Source organism: Coregonus clupeaformis, chromosome 25 (genome assembly GCF_020615455.1).
Source record: "Coregonus clupeaformis isolate EN_2021a chromosome 25, ASM2061545v1, whole genome shotgun sequence".
NCBI classification, from domain to species: domain Eukaryota; kingdom Metazoa; phylum Chordata; class Actinopteri; order Salmoniformes; family Salmonidae; genus Coregonus; species Coregonus clupeaformis.
This window is the reverse complement of record NC_059216.1, coordinates 8063057-8083834: the sequence shown is the minus strand read 5'-3', so window position 1 is coordinate 8083834 and position 20778 is coordinate 8063057. Positions and strand designations below refer to the sequence as shown.

Below are 20778 nucleotides of genomic sequence, written 5' to 3'. Positions count from 1 at the left end.
TGACACAGGTCAAACGTTTTCTGTAAGTCTTCACAAGGTTTTCACACACTGTTGCTGGTATTTTGGCCCATTCCTCCATGCAGATCTCCTCTAGAGCAGTGATGTTTTGGGGCTGTTGCTGGGCAACACGGACTTTCAACTCCCTCCAAAGATTTTCTATGGGGTTGAGATCTGGAGACTGGCTAGGCCACTCCAGGACCTTGAAATGCTTCTTACGAAGCCACTCCTTCGTTGCCCGGGCGGTGTGTTTGGGATCATTGTCATGCTGAAAGACCCAGCCACGTTTCATCTTCAATGCCCTTGCTGATGGAAGGAGGTTTTCACTCAAAATCTCACGATACATGGCCCCATTCATTCTTTACTTTACACGGATCAGTCGTCCTGGTCCCTTTGTAGAAAAACAGCCCCAAAGCATGATGTTTCCACCCCCAATGCTTCACAGTAGGTATGGTGTTCTTTGGATGCAACTCAGCATTCTTTGTCCTCCAAACACGACGAGTTGAGTTTTTACCAAAAAGTTCTATTTTGGTTTCATCTGACCATATGACATTCTCCCAATCCTCTTCTGGTTCAACCAAATGCACTCTAGCAAACTTCAGAGGGGCCTGGACATGTACTGGCTTAAGCAGGGGGACACGTCTGTCACTGCAGGATTTGAGTCCCTGGCGGCGTAGTGTGTTACTGATGGTAGGCTTTGTTACTTTGGTCCCAGCTCTCTGCAGGTCATTCACTAGGTCCCCCCGTGTGGTTCTGGGATTATTGCTCACCGTTCTTGTGATCATTTTGACCCCACGGGGTGAGATCTTGCGTGGAGCCCCAGATCGAGGGAGATTATCAGTGGTCTTGTATGTCTTCCATTTCCTAATAATTGCTCCCACAGTTGATTTCTTCAAACCAAGCTGCTTACCTATTGCAGATTCAGTCTTCCCAGCCTGGTGCAGGTCTAAAATTTTGTTTCTGGTGTCCTTTGACAGCTCTTTGGTCTTGGCCATAGTGGAGTTTGGAGTGTGACTGTTTGAGGTTGTGGACAGTTGTCTTTTATACTGATAACAAGTTCAAACAGGTGCCATTAATACAGGTAACGAGTGGAGGACAGAGGAGCCTCTTAAAGAAGATACAGGTCTGTGAGAGCCAGAAATCTTGCTTGTTTGTAGGTGACCAAATACTTATTTTCCACCATAATTTGCAAATAAATTCATAAAAAATCCTACAATGTGATTTTCTGGATTTCTTTTGCTCAATTTGTCTGTCATAGTTGACGTGTACCTATGGTGAAAATTACATTTTAAGTGGGAGAACTTGCACAATTGGTGGCTGACTAAATACTTTTTTTCCCCACTGTATGTGATCACGCTCTCCGTAGCCGATGTGAGTAAGACTTTTAAGCAGGTCAACATTCACAAGGCCACGGGGCCAGACGGATTACCAGGACAAGTACTCCGAGCATGTGCTGACCAACTGGCAAGTGTCTTCACTGACATTTGCAACATGTTCCTGACTGAGTCTGTAATACCAACATGTTTCAAGCAGACCACCATAGTCCCTGTGCCCAAGGACACTAAGATAACCTGCCTAAATGACTACCGACCCATAGCACTGACGTCTGTAGCCAGGAAGTGCTTTGAAAGGCTGGTCATGGCTCACATCAACACCATTATCCCAGAAACCCTAGACCCACTCCAATTTGCATACCGCCCCAACAGATCCACAAAGCCCTTTCCCACCTGGACAAGAGGAACACCTACGTGAGAATGCTATTCATTGACTACAGCTCAGCGTTCAACACCATAGTGTCCTCAAAGCTCATCACTAAGCTAAGGATCCTTGGACTAAACACCTCCCTCTGCTGGATCCTGGACTTCCTGACGGGCCGCCCCCAGGTGGTAAGGGTAGGTAACAACATATCTGCCACGCTGATCCTCAACACGGGGGCCCCTCAGGTGTGCGTGCTCAGTCCCCTCCTGTACTCCCTGTTAATCCATGACTGCATGGCCAGGCACGACTCCAACACCATCATTAAGTTTGCCGACGACACAACAGTGGTAGGCTTGATCACCGACAACGAGGAGACAGCTTATAGGGAGGAGGTCAGAGACCTGGCCGTGTGGTGCCAGGATAACAACCTCTCCCTCAACATGACCAAGACAAAAGGAGATGATTGTGGACTACAGGAAAAAAAAGAGGACTGAGCACGCCCCCATTCTCATCGACGGGGCTGTAGTGGAGCAGGTTGAGAGCTTCAAGTTCCTTGGTGTCCACATCACCAACGAACTATCATGGTCCAAACACACAGAGACAGTCGTGAAGAGGGCACAACAAAGCCCCCTCAGGAGACTGAAAAGATTTGGCATGGGTCCTCAGATCCTCAAAATGTTATACAGCTGCACCATTGAGAGCATCTTGACTGGTTGCATCACCGCTTGGTATGGCAACTGCTCGGCCTCCGACCGCAAGGCACTACAGAGGGTAGTGCGTACGGCCCAGTACATCACTCGGGCCAAGTTTCCTGCCATCCAGGACGTCTATACCAGGCGGTGTCAGAGGAAGGCCCTCAAAATTGTTAAAGACCCCAGCCACCCTAGTCATAGACTGTTCTCTCTGCTACCGCACGGCAAGCGGTACCGGAGCGCCAAGTCTAGGTCCAAAAGGCTTCTCAACAGCTTCTACCCCCAAGCCATAAGACTCCTGAACAGCTAATCATGGCTACCCGGACTATTTGCACTGCCCCCCGCCACACCATCTTTTTACGCTACTGCTACTCTGTTAATTATTTATGCATAGTCACTTTAACTCTACCCACATGTACATATTACCTCAACTAGCCGGTGCCCCCGCACATTGACTCTGCACCGGTACCCCCCTGTATATAGCCTCCCTACTGTTATTTTATTTTACTTCTGCTCTTTTTTTCTCAACACTTTTTTGTTGTTGTTGTTTTATTTTACTTTTTTATAAAAAAATAAATGCATTGTTGGTTAAGGGCTGTAAGTAAGAATTTCACGGTAATGTCTACAATTGTTGTATTCAGCCCATGTGGCAAATAAAATTTGATTTGATTAGATTTGATAGTCCATGTAGCTATCTGGTAAGCTATCAGCTATTAGCAGTCTTGGGAATAGAAGCTGTTCAGGAGCCTGTTCAGACTTGATGCACCGGTACCGCTTGCTGTGCGGAAGCAGAGAGAACAGTCTATGGCTTGGGTGGCTGGAGTCTTTAACGATTTTCCGGGCCATCCTTTTACACCGCTTGATATAGATGTCCTGGAAGGCAGGAAGCTCGGCTCCAGTGATGTACTGGGCTGTCCGCACCACCCTCTGTAGCGCCATGCGATCAAGGGCGGTGCTGTTGCCATACCAAGCAGTGATGTGGCCAGTCAAGATGCTCTCAAAGATGCAGCTGTATAACTTTTTGAAGATTTGAGGGCCCATGCCAAACATTTTCAACCTCCTGAGGGGGAATAGGCGCAACTGTCCACGTGTGTGTGGACCATTTTAAGGCTTTAGTGATTTGGACACTGAGGAACTTGAAGCTCTCGACCCGCTCCACTGCAGCCCCGTCAATGTGGATGGGGGCGTGAACACTGAGCTATAGTCAATGAACAGCATTCTCACATAGGCATTCCTCTCATCTAGCTGGGTGAGGGCAGTGTGGAATGCAATTGAAATTGCGTTGTCTATGGATCTGTTGGGGTGGTATGCAAATTGGAGTGGGTCTAGGGTGTCTGGGATGACGGAGTTGATGTGTGCCATAACCAACCTTTCAAAGCACTTCATGATTACAGATGTGAGTGCTACAGGACAGTAGTCATTGTGGCATGAAGTCTTAGAGTTCTTGGGAACAGGAATGATGGTGGTCAGCTTAAGACATGTAGGGATTACAAACTGGGACAAGGAGAGGTTGAAAATTATTGTGAATATGCCTGCCAGCTGTTCTGTTCATGCTCTGAGAACGCGCCCTGGAATATCGTCCGGCCCTGCGGCCTAGCGTGTGTTGACCTGATTAAAGACCTTATTCATTTCGGCCTCGGAGAGCGAGATCACCCAGTCCTCTGGTTCAGTGAGGGGCCCTCATGCACGGCACGGTGTTGTTATTGTTGAAGCGTGCATTAAATGCATCGAGTTCATCTGGTAGAGAGGCATCGTTAGGCAGATCACGACTGGGTCTTCCTTAGTAATCCGTAATGGACTATAGATCCTGCCACATGCGGCGGGGGCGGCCGAGCCTGGTAATATGATTCCACCTTATTCCTAAATTGTCCTTTTGCTCGTTTGATGACTCTGCAGAGGTCGTAGTGGGACTTCTTGTACATGTTCCTGTCCTCAGCCGTAGCCTCAGGGTTGTCTGCGATAGCCCTGTGTAGCCCTATCCTTTAGTTTAGCGCAAACCCCAGGGATTTTGATTGGGGAAGCAGCAAACCTTCACTGTGGGGACAACGTCACAGATGTATTTCCTAATGAAGCCAGTGACAGAGGTGGTTAGCTCGTCGATGTTATCGGCGGAGTCTCGGAACATAATTCAATTAGCGCTAGCAAAGCAGTCCTGTAGCATAATCTCTGATTCTGATTACCATTTCTCAACCGGAGCAAGTCACAGGTACTTCCTGTTTGAGCTTCCGCTTGTAAACAGAAGCAGGAGTACGGAGTCATGATCTGATTTGCCGAATGGGGGATGAGGGAGGGCCTTATATGCTTGCTTGTGGGTATAGTAACAGTGGTCTAGGACTTTATCACCCCTAGTGGCGAAGGAGACATGTTGATGGAAGTTTGGCATCACGTGTCTTAATGACGTGGAATAAAAATCGCCTGCAACAAGAAAAGCAGCCTCCTGGTGCAGGTTTTCTTGCTTGTTTATAGCCTCATACAGTTTGTTAAGTGCCAACTTGTTATTTTTCTTATCCTGAGGTGGAATGTATACAACAGTTACGATAACAGCTGAAAAGGTAACAAGTTGGTAGAAGGGTCGGCATTTGACCATCAGGTATTCCAAGATGGGTGAACAATGGGTCAAGACTTCTACTGCGCTCGAGTCTGCACACCATTTGTTTTTGATGAAGAGGCAAAACCCTCCCCCTCTCAATTTCCCTGACTCTACTGTCCTGTCCACTCTGTGAATGGAGAATCCATCGAGTTGGATAGCCATGGGTGGTATCTTGTCCAAAAGCCATGTTTCAGAAAAGCAGAGAATATTGCAGTTACGAGAGTGCCATTGGTAGCAAATCCGCGATCGGAGGTCATCCATCTTATTATAAAGTGACATTGGCCAATACAGTGAGGGAAAAAAGTATTTGATCCCCTGCTGATTTTGTATGTTTGCCCACTGACAAAGAAATGATCAGCCTATAATTTTAATGGTAGGTTTATTTGAACAGTGAGAGACAGAATAACAACAAATAAATCCAGAAAAAAGCATGTCAAAAATGTTATAAATTGATTTGCATTTTAATGAGGGAAATAAGTATTTGACCCCCTCTCAATCAGAAAGATTTCTGGCTCCCAGGTGTCTTTTATACAGGTAACGAGCTGAGATTAGGAGCACACTCTTAAAGGGAGTGCTCCTAATCTCAGCTTGTTACCTGTATAAAAGACACCTGTCCACAGAAGCAATCAATCAATCAGATTCCAAACTCTCCACCATGGCCAAGACCAAAGAGCTCTCCAAGGATGTCAGGGACAAGATTGTAGACCTACACAAGGCTGGAATGGGCTACAAGACCATCGCCAAGCAGCTTGGTGAGAAGGTGCCAACAGTTGGTGCGATTATTCGCAAATGGAAGAAACACAAAAGAACTGTCAATCTCCCTAGGCCTGGGGCTCCATGCAAGATCTCACCTCGTGGAGTTGCAATGATCATGAGAACGGTGAGGAATCAGCCCAGAACTGCACGGGAGGATCTTGTCAATGATTTCAAGGCAGCTGGGACCATAGTCACCAAGAAAACAATTGGTAACACACTACGCCGTGAAGGACTGAAATCCTGCAGCACCCACAAGGTCCCCCTGTTCAAGAAAGAACATACACAGGGTCGTCGGAAGTTTGCCAATGAACATCTGAATGATTCAGAGGAGAACTGGGTGAAAGTGTTGTGGTCAGATGAGACCAAAATGGAGCTCTTTGGCATCAACTCAACTCGCCGTGTTTGGAGGAGGAGGAATGATGCCTATGATCCCAAGAACACCATCCCCACGTCAAACATGGAGGTGGAAACATTATGCTTTGGGGGTGTTTTTCTGCTAAGGGGATAGGACAACTTCACCGCATCAAAGGGACGATGGACGGGGCCATGTACCGTCAAATCTTGGGTGAGAACCTCCTTCCCTCAGCCAGGGCATTGAAAATGGGTCGTGGATGGGTATTCCAGCATGACAATGACCCAAAACACACAGCCAAGGCAACAAAGGAGTGGCTCAAGAAGAAGCACATTAAGGTCCTGGAGTGGCCTAGCCAATCTCCAGACCTTAATCCCATAGAAAATCTGTGGAGGGAGCTGAAGGTTTGAGTTGCCAAACGTCAGCCTCAAAACCTTAATGAATTGGAGAAGATCTGCAAAGAGGAGTGGGACAAAATCCCTCCTGAGATATGTGCAAACCTGGTGGCCAACTACAAGAAAAGTCTGACCTCTGATTGCCAACAAGGGTTTTGCCACCAAGTACTAAGTCATGTTTTGCAGAGGGGTGAAATACTTATTTCCCTCATTAAAATGCAAATCAATTTATAACATTTTTGACATGCGTTTTTATGGATTTTTGGTTTGTTATTCTGTCTCTCACTGTTCAAATAAACCTACCATTAAAATAATAGACTGATCATTTCTTTGTCAGTGGGCAAACATACAAAATCAGCAGGGGCTCAAATACTTTTTTCCCCTCACCTGGACTCTCCCTCTCTTGCCTCTGTTACGCCGACGTTTCCTCGTTTCCTCTTGGATACCCTGAAAATTGGGTCGGAGTTACAGAAAGAGCACAGGACAGATGAGTCGAAGTTGAAGCCGGAATTGAGGTAAGTAACTGCAGATCTGATGTTCAAAAGTTCCTGTCGGTTATAAGAAATGATAGTGGATACATTTAGCAAAAATAAAGTCAAAATAAAAACGGCAAAAGATTACAAAATAGCAAAGTTGTGTTGGAGCTCGCAAAATGGCGGCCATACAGTACAGCACCATCTTCTGTTTTGGACTTACAATAGAAAGGAGGATAATCCATCAAGGTCATTACAATTAGGCTACATTTAAAATGTGAAATGTAAAAGTTAACTTCTGTCTCCCTCCATACAACTACTCTTTGAGATGATACATTCTATTAAAGCTATCTTCCTCCATTTGTGGAAATAAAAACATTTTAAAAAAGGGAAAAGGCCAGACATTCCAGGAATTCCCACACAGTTCCATACATAAGGAAGGGCTGGACTGGAAAAACAGAGAACGGGAGATCAGGGCCAAACTGTCTGAGACATTGTCACTCACATATCACTGTAAAAATAGAGAGAGCAACCATGTATGCTTAACCCTTGCTCGGCCACCTCTTCCAGAAGCAGCATCCAGCAGAGGTTGAACACCCCTTAACTCACGTGACACAGTCTGGCACACGTATTCACAGTGTCCATGTGCTCACTTTTCTCTCTCCCCTCTCCCTCTTCTCTTCTCCTTCTCTGCAGTCTGCATTGGTCCAATGTGAGGGAGAGAGCATGGTTGCAGAGGAGAGGGTTGGAGCAGACTGGCTATGTGGCTGACTTCAAATCAAATTGTATTTGTCACATGCGCCGAATACAACAGTTGTAGACCTTACAGTGAAATGCTTACTTACAAGCCCTTAACCAACAATGCAGTTAAGAAAAATAAGTGTTAAGTAAAAAAGAGATAACTACAAAAATTAAATAACAAATAATTAAAGAGCAGCAGTAAAATAACAGTAGCAAATTATTGTTGACTCTGCCCCCACTTATCCAATGTAATGTATTAGGCTGCAAGCATGCTTCACACACCCCAGGCAGCTATCAGCAAACTCCACAGCTAGCCTTACAAAGCACAAATAAAATGGCTAACAAACTGCTTATTTTCAAGCACAGACCTACATTGAAATATCCCATTAAGCCCAGAAGTGCTGGAAGTTGAAAATACTATTTTCCAAAGACAGTCTTTAATTCTATCAGTCTTTAATTTAAAGATTATTCAGAGACCATTAACCCTGGCATGAGGTTTTATTGACCATGACCAAATAGGCTAACACAAACTAAAGCACCTATAAAATTGTCCAATGTTGATTATACAGAAAATCCTCAAAATGTTAATTTGCCCCTATGTGAATGAGGCTCTCAGAATAGTCACACTAAAAGCCTCTCACGAGGTTGAGCACAGCTCTTGTGAACCTCTCACCGGCAAGCTTTATCAGGGAGACCAAGAGAAAGGCATTCGCATTATGGATAGAACTTTGAAATGCATATTCAAGATACACACTTAGAGAGTCCTCTCCAAAATGACGAATGGGATTCAAGCCGCCTCTGTAAAAACAGGTGGCAGACCTTTAGAGAAATACAGTGCAATCTATTCATGGCAGTGATGCATTTAATCAAAATTACTGTTCAAGCCACTGATCAGAGATGTTTCAAGTACTGGAGGGGTTGCAACCATTCATCACTATAAGGGCTTAAGCCGGTAGAGAAAAAGAGAGCACATCATTTGTAATGCCCTAAAAGTTGGTAATACACGTTACCTTTGACCATCAGAGCGACATAAAATAGTGACTTTGTAGTCTAGTAGTCCAGTGGATGCAGCACAGACTAGACCACAGGAGCAGGTCTGTAAAAACAGAGCTGATTATTCTTTATGAGGTCTCCACTGCCTCAGCGCCACACTCATCCTGCTGCTCTGAATGACTGTATACAACTGCCCAGCATCTCAGACTCCAGTCTCTCTGAGGAGAGGAATTGCTGTTTACTTTGGCAGTGAACCTCGTTAAGATTGCAACGCACCATTCCCTCTCCACAGCCTTTGGGGAGGGCAAATACCACTGGTGAAGCACAATGGTAATATTTCGCACCAAAGCAATACGAGAGGTCTTATAAGGGAACTGAGGTGTAGCGCATGACAAATGGACAAGTGGCTGGTGACGATCAAAGGGAAATCAAGGGGTATTGCAGACAGTCACCCCGCCTTTCTTGATTCAAGACTATTTAATCCCGCATAATTTCTCATTGTACAACCAATCAGTGGTACTGTATATAATTAATCATCTCATTCCAAACAGACCCTTGCTTCCTTATCATAAACAGTCGTTATCAGTACATGAACAGAGTAGTGGACTCAACCAATGGACATAAGTGATGGTCAAGGGAATTTCCTGCACGTGGGTCAGTATAAATGCATTACATGTTGCACGTGAGCATGGTGCGATTCTTTAGGAAGGTGTCTGTTAGGGTGTATGTGTTTGACTGACCCAGTAGTGCTGTGGATAGGGCCTGTGTCAGAGTGGACAGCCCTGACAGGCCGCTGGGTCACAGCTCCAGTCCCATGACCATGCCGCACTGCTGGGGTCAGGGTGATGGCCCCTCTGCTCAGCACCCTGTTAGTCAGGTTCAGGTTGGTCAACTGCAGGGACAAGAGAACACAGTGACAATGCATCAGAAACTCAACTGTGTTCATCATTGGCACGCTAACTGCTACATTGTGAGAATTTGTGGTGAGAAATGTCTGCCAATCATCTCTGCAGAGAAAAATCGTTAAACCTGAACTGTCAATACATGGTCTTATTGAGTAAGCAAGCAAATAGTGATATTAAACAAGTATAATCTGCTTGAGTTACTTATCTTCCCACTATGGTACTGCAGACACCAGGGCTCTCTATTTCTGGCTGCACCACTGGCGGCTGCCCTGTGTGGTGCAGTAGCAGCAGCAGTCTCATTTCTCCCTCCCCAGCTGTGTGAAATGTACACAGTGCATCTCGGAGCTAGTCTCCAGTCTCCACTCTGCTCTGCTCAGCCAGGTGGTCCCCCCTCCCCGTAACTCCCCACCCCCGTTACGGTTGTAAACAAATCAGTTTACAACCATAACAGCACAATTAGCAGTGAGGTGCTACAGTATCCCTCCCCATTACTACAGTACATGCTACAGCATCATCTGACTACATGTGGCTGCTGCACTCTCTCTACATACTGTACTGTACTGTCTGTACTGCCCTGGGAGTTTGGTGGAAATTAATATTTATACAGATTTTCTGTGGCAGAACCAAACAGAGGGGCTCATTAAAAGCAGTGGACTGGGGGGGAAAAGACAGGAGAAAATCACATAAATGAAAAATGTAGAATCTGTTTCCTGAGTTAAAGGGTGACAGTTGATATTAAAAATATATATATTCTCATGCATGATTATGTGATTCTGCAAAGCGGGAAAAAGTTATTTTGTCCACAGTTCTTTTTAGAAATGACAGCCCAGCTAACAACAAAACGTTCATTTTGTCCACAGTTCTTTTTAGAAATGACAGCCCAGCTAACAACAAAACGTTCCCACAATTTTAGAGAACGTTCCCTTAAGAGTCTCATTAGGTCATTAACTAATGTGTTCATAGGAATGTTCCCGTGATGTGCAAGGAATGTTTCCAAGAGACAATTCCCTTAATTAAGCAATAAGGCACAAGAGGCAGTGCTGTATCATGAATACAGTCACAGGTAAATGGCGTTGTTCGGCCCGACGCGATAGCAGAGGCCAATACAGCACGGCTTGGAATGCTGCTCGTCCCAATCAGCATCCAGGATCCAAACAATCAGTTTAAAATATCAAATAGAACTTACCCAGAACGTGGTTACCATGATCTCAGAACTTAAGACATTAATGTTCTAGACATGTTTCATGGGAACGTTGCAAGAACATTAATGTGTTCGGTTTTCTGAGGGTTAGGAGAATATTCCATCAACGTCCCACCAAACATACACAGAACATGGTTGTCATGTTCTCAGAACAAAATATATTATTGTTCTAGACACGTTTCATGGGAACATTGCAAGAACATTTATGTGCCCCCCCAAAAATGGTATTGTTACTTTTGCTGAGCCGAACCACTGATCCATTCATAGCTCTTTGTCTGTTGGCAAGGTTAGGGAATACTCACACAGTGCTTTTAACTTACATATTTGACATACATGATTACATTGTGCATGTTCATTTATACAGTAATTGTTATTCAACATGTCCTCACTTGGGATTTGAACTCACAACCTCTTCGTTGACAGTATGCCGATCTTCCTGTTTTTGTCCGCGCTACAGAAGACTACATCGGTCAGCTAATACAGGACTAGTAAAGGCCCAGTGCACTACCTTTGTGAGAAAACAATAACAAAATAATTGTAGGGGGGTTCAGCAGCACCCTCAGCACCGCTACTTCCTGCGGCTATGCCAATAGAACACAGAGGGTTTTATTTAAATTTGGTTGAGTGTGGTGTACTGCAGGGCAGCCGGCTTGGACCATTATTGTTTTCTGTGTTTAATAATGACCTTAAACTGACCTTAAATAAAAACCTGTGTGTGCATGTACGCTGATGACTCAACAGTATAAACGTTGGCTGGAACCGTAAAATAAATAACTGACACCCTTAACATACAGCTCCAGTCAGCTTTAGAATGGGTAACTAACTGTCCATGATAAGGCGTTGCTCTGCTTTCTTGATATCTCAGTCAACCAGACATGTCCTACAGGCCCTAGTTTTGTTGCACCTGCACTACTGTCCAGTTGTGTGATCAGGTACGGCAAAAAAAAAACATAGGCAAATTGCAGTTGGTCCAAAACAGAGTAGCACGTATTGCACTTAGATTTACATGGAGGGCGAATGTCAATGAAATTCACGTAAATCTCTCCTGGCTCAAAATTGAGGAGATATTGACTGCATCACTATTGGTCTTTGTGCGGGGTGTTGAAGATACCGAACTGTCTGTTTCACACAAGACATGCAACCAGAGGTCTCTTCACAGTCCCCAGGTCCAGAACAGAGGCTGGGAAACACAGAGTATTAAATAGAGCTATTACTAAATGGAACTCTTTTCCACCCCATGTAACTCAAGCTAGCAATAAACACAGATTTTAAAAAATCTGATAAAAGAACACCTTACAGGGACTGTGAAGAGACATACATTTCTATGCATTTTGTATTGTATTTTGCAATGTATTATGTATGTGATACGTGGTTGGGATACGACTGTGATGTGTGATTGTCTCGCCTGGCTATCTTAAGATGAATGCACCCTATGTACTGTAATGTCTGCACCTGTTGTATTTGGCGCATGTGACCAATAAAATTTGATTTGATTTGATTTGCTGAATGGCTAAATTGTAATGTAAATGTAGTGCTATGTATATTAATGTATATTATTTATTTTATTTGTTGTGTTGTTTCCTGTTTGGAACCCAGGAAGAGTAGCCGCTGTCTCGGCCTTAGCTAATTGGGGATCCTAATAAATACTAAATACTGGCCAAATAAGCATTGCCCCAGAGACACCCCTTATTGGGAAAGTTGTTAGGGTGATTGGTGCTGCTGGCCTGGGTTTGAGACCCGCTAGGGGAGTTACCCTACCCTCACATTCTTAGCAACATAGAAAAAGTATATTGGAAAGTATTCAGACACCTTCCCTTTTTCCACATTTTGTTACGTTACAGCCTAATTCTAAATTGTTCCTCATCAATCTACACACAATACCTCATAATGACAAAGAAGTTTGGAACCATCAAGACTCTTCCTAGAGCTGGCTGCCCGGCCAAACTGAGCAATCCGGTGAGAAGAGCCTTGGTCAGGGAGGTGACCAAGAACCCGATGGTCGCTCTGACAGAGCTCCAGAGTTCCTCTGTGGAGATAGGAGAACCTTCCAAAAGGCCAACCATCTCTGCAGCACTCCACCAATCAGGCCTTTATGGTAGAGTGGCCAGACCGAAGCCACTCCTCAGTAAAAGGCACATGACAGCCCGCTTGAAGTTTGCCAAAAGGATCCTAAAGGACTCTCAGACCATGAGACGCCAAGCGTCACGTCTGGAGGAAACCTGGCACCATCCCTACAGTGAAGCATGGTGGTGGCAGCGTCATGCTGTGTGGCTGTTTTTCATCGAGGGAAAGATGAATGGAGAAAAGTACAGAGAGATCCTTGATGAAAACCTGCTCCAGAGTGCTCAGGACCTCAGACTGGGTGAAGGTTCACCTTCCAACAGGACAACGACCCGAAGCACACAGCCAAGACAACGCAGGAGTGGCTTCGGTTCAAGTCTCTGAATGTCCTTGAGTGGCCCAGCAAGAGCCCGGACTTGAACCCGATCGAACATCTCTGGAGAGACCTGAAAATAGCTGTGCAGCGACGCTCCCCATCCAACCTGACAGAGCTTGAGAGGATCTGCAGAGAAGAATGGAAACTCCCCAAATACAGGTGAGCCAAGCTTGTAGCGCCAAAGGCGCTTCAAATAAGTACTGAGTAAAGGGTCTGCATACTTATGTAAATGTGATATTTCCGGGGTTTTTTTTGTTATACATTTGCTAAAATTTCTAAAAACCAGTTTTTGCTTTGTCATTATGGGGTATTGTGTGTAGATTGATGAGGATTATTTTTTTTAAAATCCATTTTAGAATGAGGTTGTAATGTAACAAAATGTGAAAAAAGTCAAGGGGACTGAATACACTATACAATGGGGAAAAAAAGTATTTAGTCAGTCAGCCACCAATTGTGCAAGTTCTCCCACTTAAAAAGATGAGAGAGGCCTGTAATTTTCATCATAGGTACACGTCAACTATGACAGACAAATTGAGAATTTTTTTTCCCAGAAAATCACCTTGTAGGATTTTTTATGAATTTATTTGCAAATTATGGTGGAAAATAAGTATTTGGTCACCTACAAACAAGCAAGATTTCTGGCTCTCACAGACCTGTAACTTCTTCTTTAAGAGGCTCCTCTGTCCTCCACTCGTTACCTGTATTATTGGCACCTGTTTGAACTTGGGGCGGCAGGTAGCTTAGTGGGTAAGAGCGTTGTGCCAGTAACCGAAAGGTCGCTGGTTCTAATCCCCGAGCCGACTAGGTGAAAAATCTGTCGATGTGCCCTTGAGCAAGGCACTTAACCCTAATTGCTTCTGTAAGTCGCTCTGGATAAGAGCGTCTGCTAAATGACTAAAATGTAAATGTAAATAAAAGACACCTGTCCACAACCTCAAACAGTCACACTCCAAACTCCACTATGGCCAAGACCAAAGAGCTGTCAAAGGACACCAGAAACAAAATTGTAGACCTGCACCAGGCTGGGAAGACTGAATCTGCAATAGGTAAGCAGCTTGGTTTTAAGAAATCAACTGTGGGAGCAATTATTAGGAAATGGAAGACATACAAGACCACTGATAATCTCCCTCGATCTGGGACTCCACGCAAGATCTCACCCCGTGGGGTCAAAATCATCACAAGTGAGGACCTAGTGAATGACCTGCAGAGAGCTGGGACCAAAGTAACAAAGCCTACCATCAGTAACACACTACGCCGCCAGGGACTCAAATCCTGCAGTGCCAGACGTGTCCCCCTGCTTAAGCCAGTACATGTCCAGGCCCGTCTGAAGTTTGCTAGAGTGCATTTGGATGATCCAGAAGAGGATTGGGAGAATGTCATATGGTCAGATGAAACCAAAATAGAACTTTTTGGTAAAAACTCAACTCGTCGTGTTTGGAGGACAAAGAATGCTGAGTTGCATCCAAAGAACACCATACCTACTGTGAAGCATGGGGGTGGAAACATCATGCTTTGGGGCTGTTTTTCTGCAAAGGGACCAGGACAACTGATCCGTGTAAAGGAAAGAATGAATGGGGCCATGTATCGTGAGATTTTGAGTGAAAACCTCCTTCCATCAGCAAGGGCATTGAAGATGAAACGTGGCTGGGTCTTTCAGCATGACAATGATCCCAAACACACCGCCCGGGCAACGAAGGAGTGGCTTCGTAAGAAGCATTTCAAGGTCCTGGAGTGGCCTAGCCAGTCTCCAGATCTCAACCCCATAGAAAATCTTTGGAGGGAGTTGAAAGTCCGTGTTGCCCAGCAACAGCCCCAAAACATCACTGCTCTAGAGGAGATCTGCATGGAGGAATGGGCCAAAATACCAGCAACAGTGTGTGAAAACCTTGAAGACTTACAGAAAACGTTTGACCTGTGTCATTGCCAACAAAGGGTATATAACAAAATATTGAGAAACTTTTGTTATTGACCAAATACTTATTTTCCACCATAATTTGCAAATAAATTCATTAAAAATCCTACAATGTGATTTTCTGGATTTTTTTCCCTCATTTTGTCTGTCATAGTTGACGTGTACCTATGATGAAAATTACAGGCCTCTCTCATCTTTTGAAGTGGGAGAACTTGCACAATTGGTGGCTGACTAAATACTTTTTTCCCCCACTGTATATACACAGAAGTATGTGGACACCCCTTCAAATTAGTGGATTTGGTTATTTCAGCCACACCCGTTGCTGAGATGCTCAGCTATCGTTCTCTTGTTATTCACACAACATATACCATGTAGAACAAACATGAGACTCTGATATGGTAATCACATCAGCTCGTCATTGCATTTCTATGTGAAGAACACTACCTGCCCGAATCCACGTTGAAAGTCCCTGAGCTCTTCAGTAAGGGCCATTCTACTGCCAATGTTTGTCTATGGAGATTGCATGGCTGTGTGCTTGATTTTATACACCTGTCAGCAACGGGTGTGGCTGAAATAGCCGAATCCACATACTTTTGGCCATGTAATGTATGTTTCTGAGACTAATATATGGGTCACTTGAAAAAGTAACTAATAATATTACAATAATTGAAGACAGTAACTCGTTATATTAATCTGTTACTAAAAGTAATGCATTACCCCCAACACTGGTCCCAAGTGATTCCGTTGCAATTTGTCTATTTTTCCACATTAAAACTTGGAGATGGAACTCTGTGTTGTGTAAGGTTTTGGTATAACTGGCATCATCATTGCTTAAATGGCAAATGTGAGAAAGTACAGACATGCTACTGTAAATGTACACATTTCTGATATTCTGAGAATATGGCCACCATGTTCTGGGTATCTTTCTATCCGAAGCAACACTACCACCTGGGCCATGTGTCGGCAATGAATTAGAAATGTTACAGATAGAAATGCAATGACAAGAGCTGATGTGATTCCTTATCAGAGACATGTTTGTTCTACATGGTATATGTTGTGTGAATAACAAAAAGACGAGAGTTCTCTGAGATGCTCAGCTATCAAGAATTCTACTGATTTCCATCTTCCAATGAGAAAATAATTTTAATTAGATCAGATAGGTGTGTTGTAACTGTTGCCAAATAATGACATTAACATATATTGCAAGAATGTGAGAGTAGGGTAACTACCCTAGCGGGTCTCGAACCCAGGTCACCAGCACCAATCACCCTAACAACTTTCCCAATAAGAGATATCTCTAGGGATTGTGCTTATTGGGCCAGTATAGTTTGGCCCTGTCCAGAATAAACCCTAACCCCTCCTCCCTGCACTTGTGTAGATCTGAAACAACTATATAGGCGTAAGCAATAGGGTGAATGCACATTGAAGTAAATCTCAGCTCTGTTAAAGTACACTCAAGAAAAACTTTTATTGATCATAATGATTCAGAAGTATTATTAAAACAGATTAATATGGGGCGGCAGGTAGCTTAGTGGTTAAGAGCGTTGTGCAAGTAACCGAAAGGTTGCTGGTTCTAATCCCCGAGCCAACTAGGTGAAAAATCTGTCGATGTGCCCTTGAGCAAGGCACTTAACCCTAATTGCTCCTGTAAGTCGCTCTGGATAAGAGCGTCTGCTAAATGACTAAAATGTAAATGTAAATATGCCCCACCAACAGACAACTATAGAGAAAGCCCTTAAATTGTCAAAATAAGTCAATCAAATCAATGATGAGAGAATAGTCCAAATAACTTCTAACTGACACAGACATGGTGGCATAGCAGGAAGAACCGAATGCCGTGAACCATGAGGTTGTGATTTCAAATCCCAGGTGAGGACATGTTGAATAATAAATACTGTATGAATAAACATACACAATGTAATCATGTATGTCAAAGTGTGTCAAATATGTAAATTGAAAACATGTATGTTAAAAGCACTGTGTGATTATCCCTAACATTGCCAACATTCAAAAAGAGCTGTGAATGGATCAGTGGTTCACCAATCAGGCCCTTTATGGGCTTGGCAACAGCATTGGGGATGTTTCTTTGGGACCGACAACTTCTTGCAACGTTTCCATGAGTGTCTAGAACATCTTATATTCTGAGAACATGGCAACCATTTTCTGTGTATGCTTGGTGGAACGTTCATGGTATATTCTCCTAACCCTCAGAAAACTGGACACATGAATGTTCTTGCAATGTCCCATAAAACGCGTCAAGAACATTAATGTTGTATATTCTGAGAACATTGTAACCATGTTCTGTTCAAGTTCAAATTTTACACCAGAACATGCTAAAAAGGTTCTCAGAAGGTTTTTGCTAACATAGATAGAATGTTCCCCTAACTAACGGAAACTCAAACATTACGGGTAACATTACAAAAAGGTTCTCTCTCCCTAGAATTGTTAGCTGGGAGGGCTGTTTATTTTCTCTGCGCTTTAAAAGCCGAGTTCTGGGCAGGTTAACGAATTGTTTGGCTAGTAGTCATGCCAGAGAAAGGGAAATGTCAAACATTCCTAAACGACAGGTGTTTAAATTAATGCAAGAGCTGACAGAACACAGCCAGGTCAGGGAGCTTTTCAGGGCCCAATAGAGAGTTTATTTTCAATCCTCAAGGATTTGGAGGGAATCTATAATACAGTGTCAACAGATCTCAATGGTGAAGGTTCTTCAACCATGCTGACCTAGAAGTGCTGGGATGCCAGTTAGGCAGTTATTTTCAGTAAATCCATAATTACACTTGAATGTAAGTTTGAATCCATGAAATCTGAAATTCCAACATTTCACAATCAACCATGAATAACTTACAGTTGCCCAAAAGGAACTCCCATGTTGTTCCTCAGGACTAAGGTGTTTCTCAACTCCAGGCTACCTTAATATATACATTCCTAACATTACTGCCTCCAACTAGGATTACACTTGACGTGTGTCTGCTGCTGCTCTCCTGGGTGGGACTGGGAGAGGGAGGAAATTACTTTAATTTACAATTCAGTTTTGGGTGGATATGATTGATATACCCGAAATATAAGAGATATAATGACATTAATATTATCACCTTTCACCACAATGGGTGTAAAGAACACCCATCTCCAAAACAAAATATAATTACTTAAATACTATATCATGTTGAATCATGTCAGGGTGTACATGTTCCTGTCTAAAACAGAATGTTATAAAAGTCTAATCATGTTGCACGCCCTCAAGGCACAAGTTACATAGAGGGAGGACTCACACTCCAGCACATATTTATTTGATTAGTTTACACATGATAAGAAATACTTAAATTCACCCCATTCGAAATGATTACATTGTGAAACTAGTTAAACTTATTCCCAAAAGATGAGGCCTGGCATGTGAAAAGGAGTAATTGCTGAATCTTCAAAGGTCAATCAGTGGAACAGGGTGTTGCTTCTCTATACAGAACACTCTTTTATAAGTGATTGAATTACTTCTAATCTGAGTCAAGAGAAAGGCCAAGTATATTCAGACCCTTTAAGTGCAAACCATTAAACTATTTTGCCCTGCAAAATAAGCCTCTGCCATGACCAGGATTAACTATGCATGGGAATTACAGCAAACATAGAATACTGTACAGAGAAGAGGAAGCCATAAAACTGCAGTCTGTGTGGTCTGGTGCCATCACAAAAAACTCCCAGGGAGGGAGAGCGAGAGAGGGAGGGAGCGAGGTAGAGTGGGAGGCTGGTGGGCTTACCCACTGCGAACGACAAATCTTCAGGGAAGAGAGGAAAAAGAGAGGTGGTGGAGCAAACAGAGCCCTTTCTCCCCCACTCGGTGCCAATTTGCCACATTCTTCTATTTACAAGCATCAATTACCACAAAAAAAGTGACTGCCTGTTAAATATCAACAGAAAGCACTCCCTGTGGTGCATCTGATAATGAGACCTCACACAGAGCCTCAGCTCACCGCCCCACCGCTCTGCTTTGCTCAGACTAGCCAGCTCCAGCTAACAGGCTGTAGGCTCCAGGAACCCTCTCTGCCTGCTGGATGAGCGAGCAGCACTGAGCTCTGAGCCGTCACTCCCCATGGGGTCACAGAGAGGTTTACACACCAACAACACAGCGGAATATTAAAACCCTCACAGTAAGACCACTGTGCAGGATGTTCGGATTTCCTTCACTCATCTAGAGAACAAGACAGATCACTTTACAGTACAGTGTATGATACATTTGTTGTAGTTTTGTATCCTGACATGAGCACTCTTCCTGCGAATCAGATGACTGTATCTAGTTGTTGAGCAGGAACGAAGGTAGAGGGGTTGGGTAGGGTGACAGGAGACTCACGTGTTGCGTTAGGAGACTGATGTGGCTGGAGCTGTTGTACTGGCGGGCAGCCTGCTTCTCTGCCAGTTTCTGTAGGGCTGAGACTATGGCCTGCTGGTTGGACTGCGCCTGAGCAGGCAGGGAGTCCAGGTCCTTAAAAACCCCATTTGGATCTGGTCTGGGCCGGCTGGAGGCAGTCCTTCTGATTGCTGAAGCAGAGAGAAACATGTAATTAATGACGGGGTGTAGGGGTCCGCGGAGGTACTGCACGAGTTACGCCGGAAAATAAATATATATATAAAATGAATTACATACCTACAGTAGAAAAGAGGAGAATATCTTCTTTCCAATGATGTCAACTTTATTTCTCAACTGCTAATATTGAGCCAATTACATTCATTGGAGTATCTGACATAGGCTTTGAAAAAGCACCAGTGAAAAGGCTGCTGGTAAGCTTTCTTGATTTAGACATACACTACCAGTCAAAAGTTTGGACACACCTACTCATTCAAGGGTTTTTCTTTATTTTTTTATATATTTTTTACATTGTATAATAGTAGTGAAGATATCAAAACTATGAAATAACACATATGGAATCATGTAGTAACCAAAAAAGTGTTAAACAAATCAAAATATATTTTATATTTGAGATTCTTCAAATAGCTACTCTTTGCCTTGACAGCTTTGCACACTCTTTGCATTCTCTCAACCAGCTTCATGAGGTAGTGACCTGGAATGCATTTCAATTAACAGGTGTGCATTGTTAAAAGTTAATTTGTGGAATTTCTTTCCTTCTTAATGCGTTTGAGCAATCAGTTGTGTTGTGACAAGGTAGGGGGGTATACAGAAGATAGCCCTATTTGGTAAAATACCAAGTCCATATTATGGCAAGAACAGCTCAAATAAACAAAGAAAAACGACAGTCCATCATTACTTTAAGACATGAAGGTCAGTGAATACGGAACATTTCAAAACTTTGAAAGTTTCTTCAAGTGCAGTCGAAAAAACCATCAAGCGCTATGATGAAACTGGCTCTCATGAGGAACGCCACAGGAATGGAAGACCCAGAGTTACCTCTTCTGCAGATGATACATTCATTAGAGTTACCAGCCTCAGAAATTGCACCCCAAATAAATGCTTAACAGAGTTCAAGTAACAGACACATCTCAAAATCAACTGTTCAGAGGGGACTGTGTGAATCAGGCCTTCATGGTCGAATTGCTGCAAAGAAACCACACCTGTGGCAGGGCTTGAAAACTATTACAGACTACAAAGGGAAGCACAGGCGCGAGCTGCCCAGTGACACAAGACTTCC

At 43.7% G+C, this 20778-nt stretch overlaps 1 protein-coding gene across 4 annotated transcripts in view; it reads right to left on the bottom strand.

Moving 5' to 3' along the window:
• Positions 1-20778, bottom strand: part of ttll5 (tubulin tyrosine ligase-like family, member 5) — a 96186-nt gene that overhangs the window by 26939 nt on the left and 48469 nt on the right. For all 4 annotated transcript variants that reach the window (XM_041847655.2, XM_045207492.1, XM_045207493.1 and 1 more), the window contains 2 exons: positions 19485-19672; positions 9428-9579 (listed from right to left, as the gene is read on the bottom strand). In XM_041847655.2, coding sequence (XP_041703589.2) covers positions 9428-9579; positions 19485-19672 — 340 coding nt within the window. The remainder of the gene's footprint in view (positions 1-9427; positions 9580-19484; positions 19673-20778) is intronic.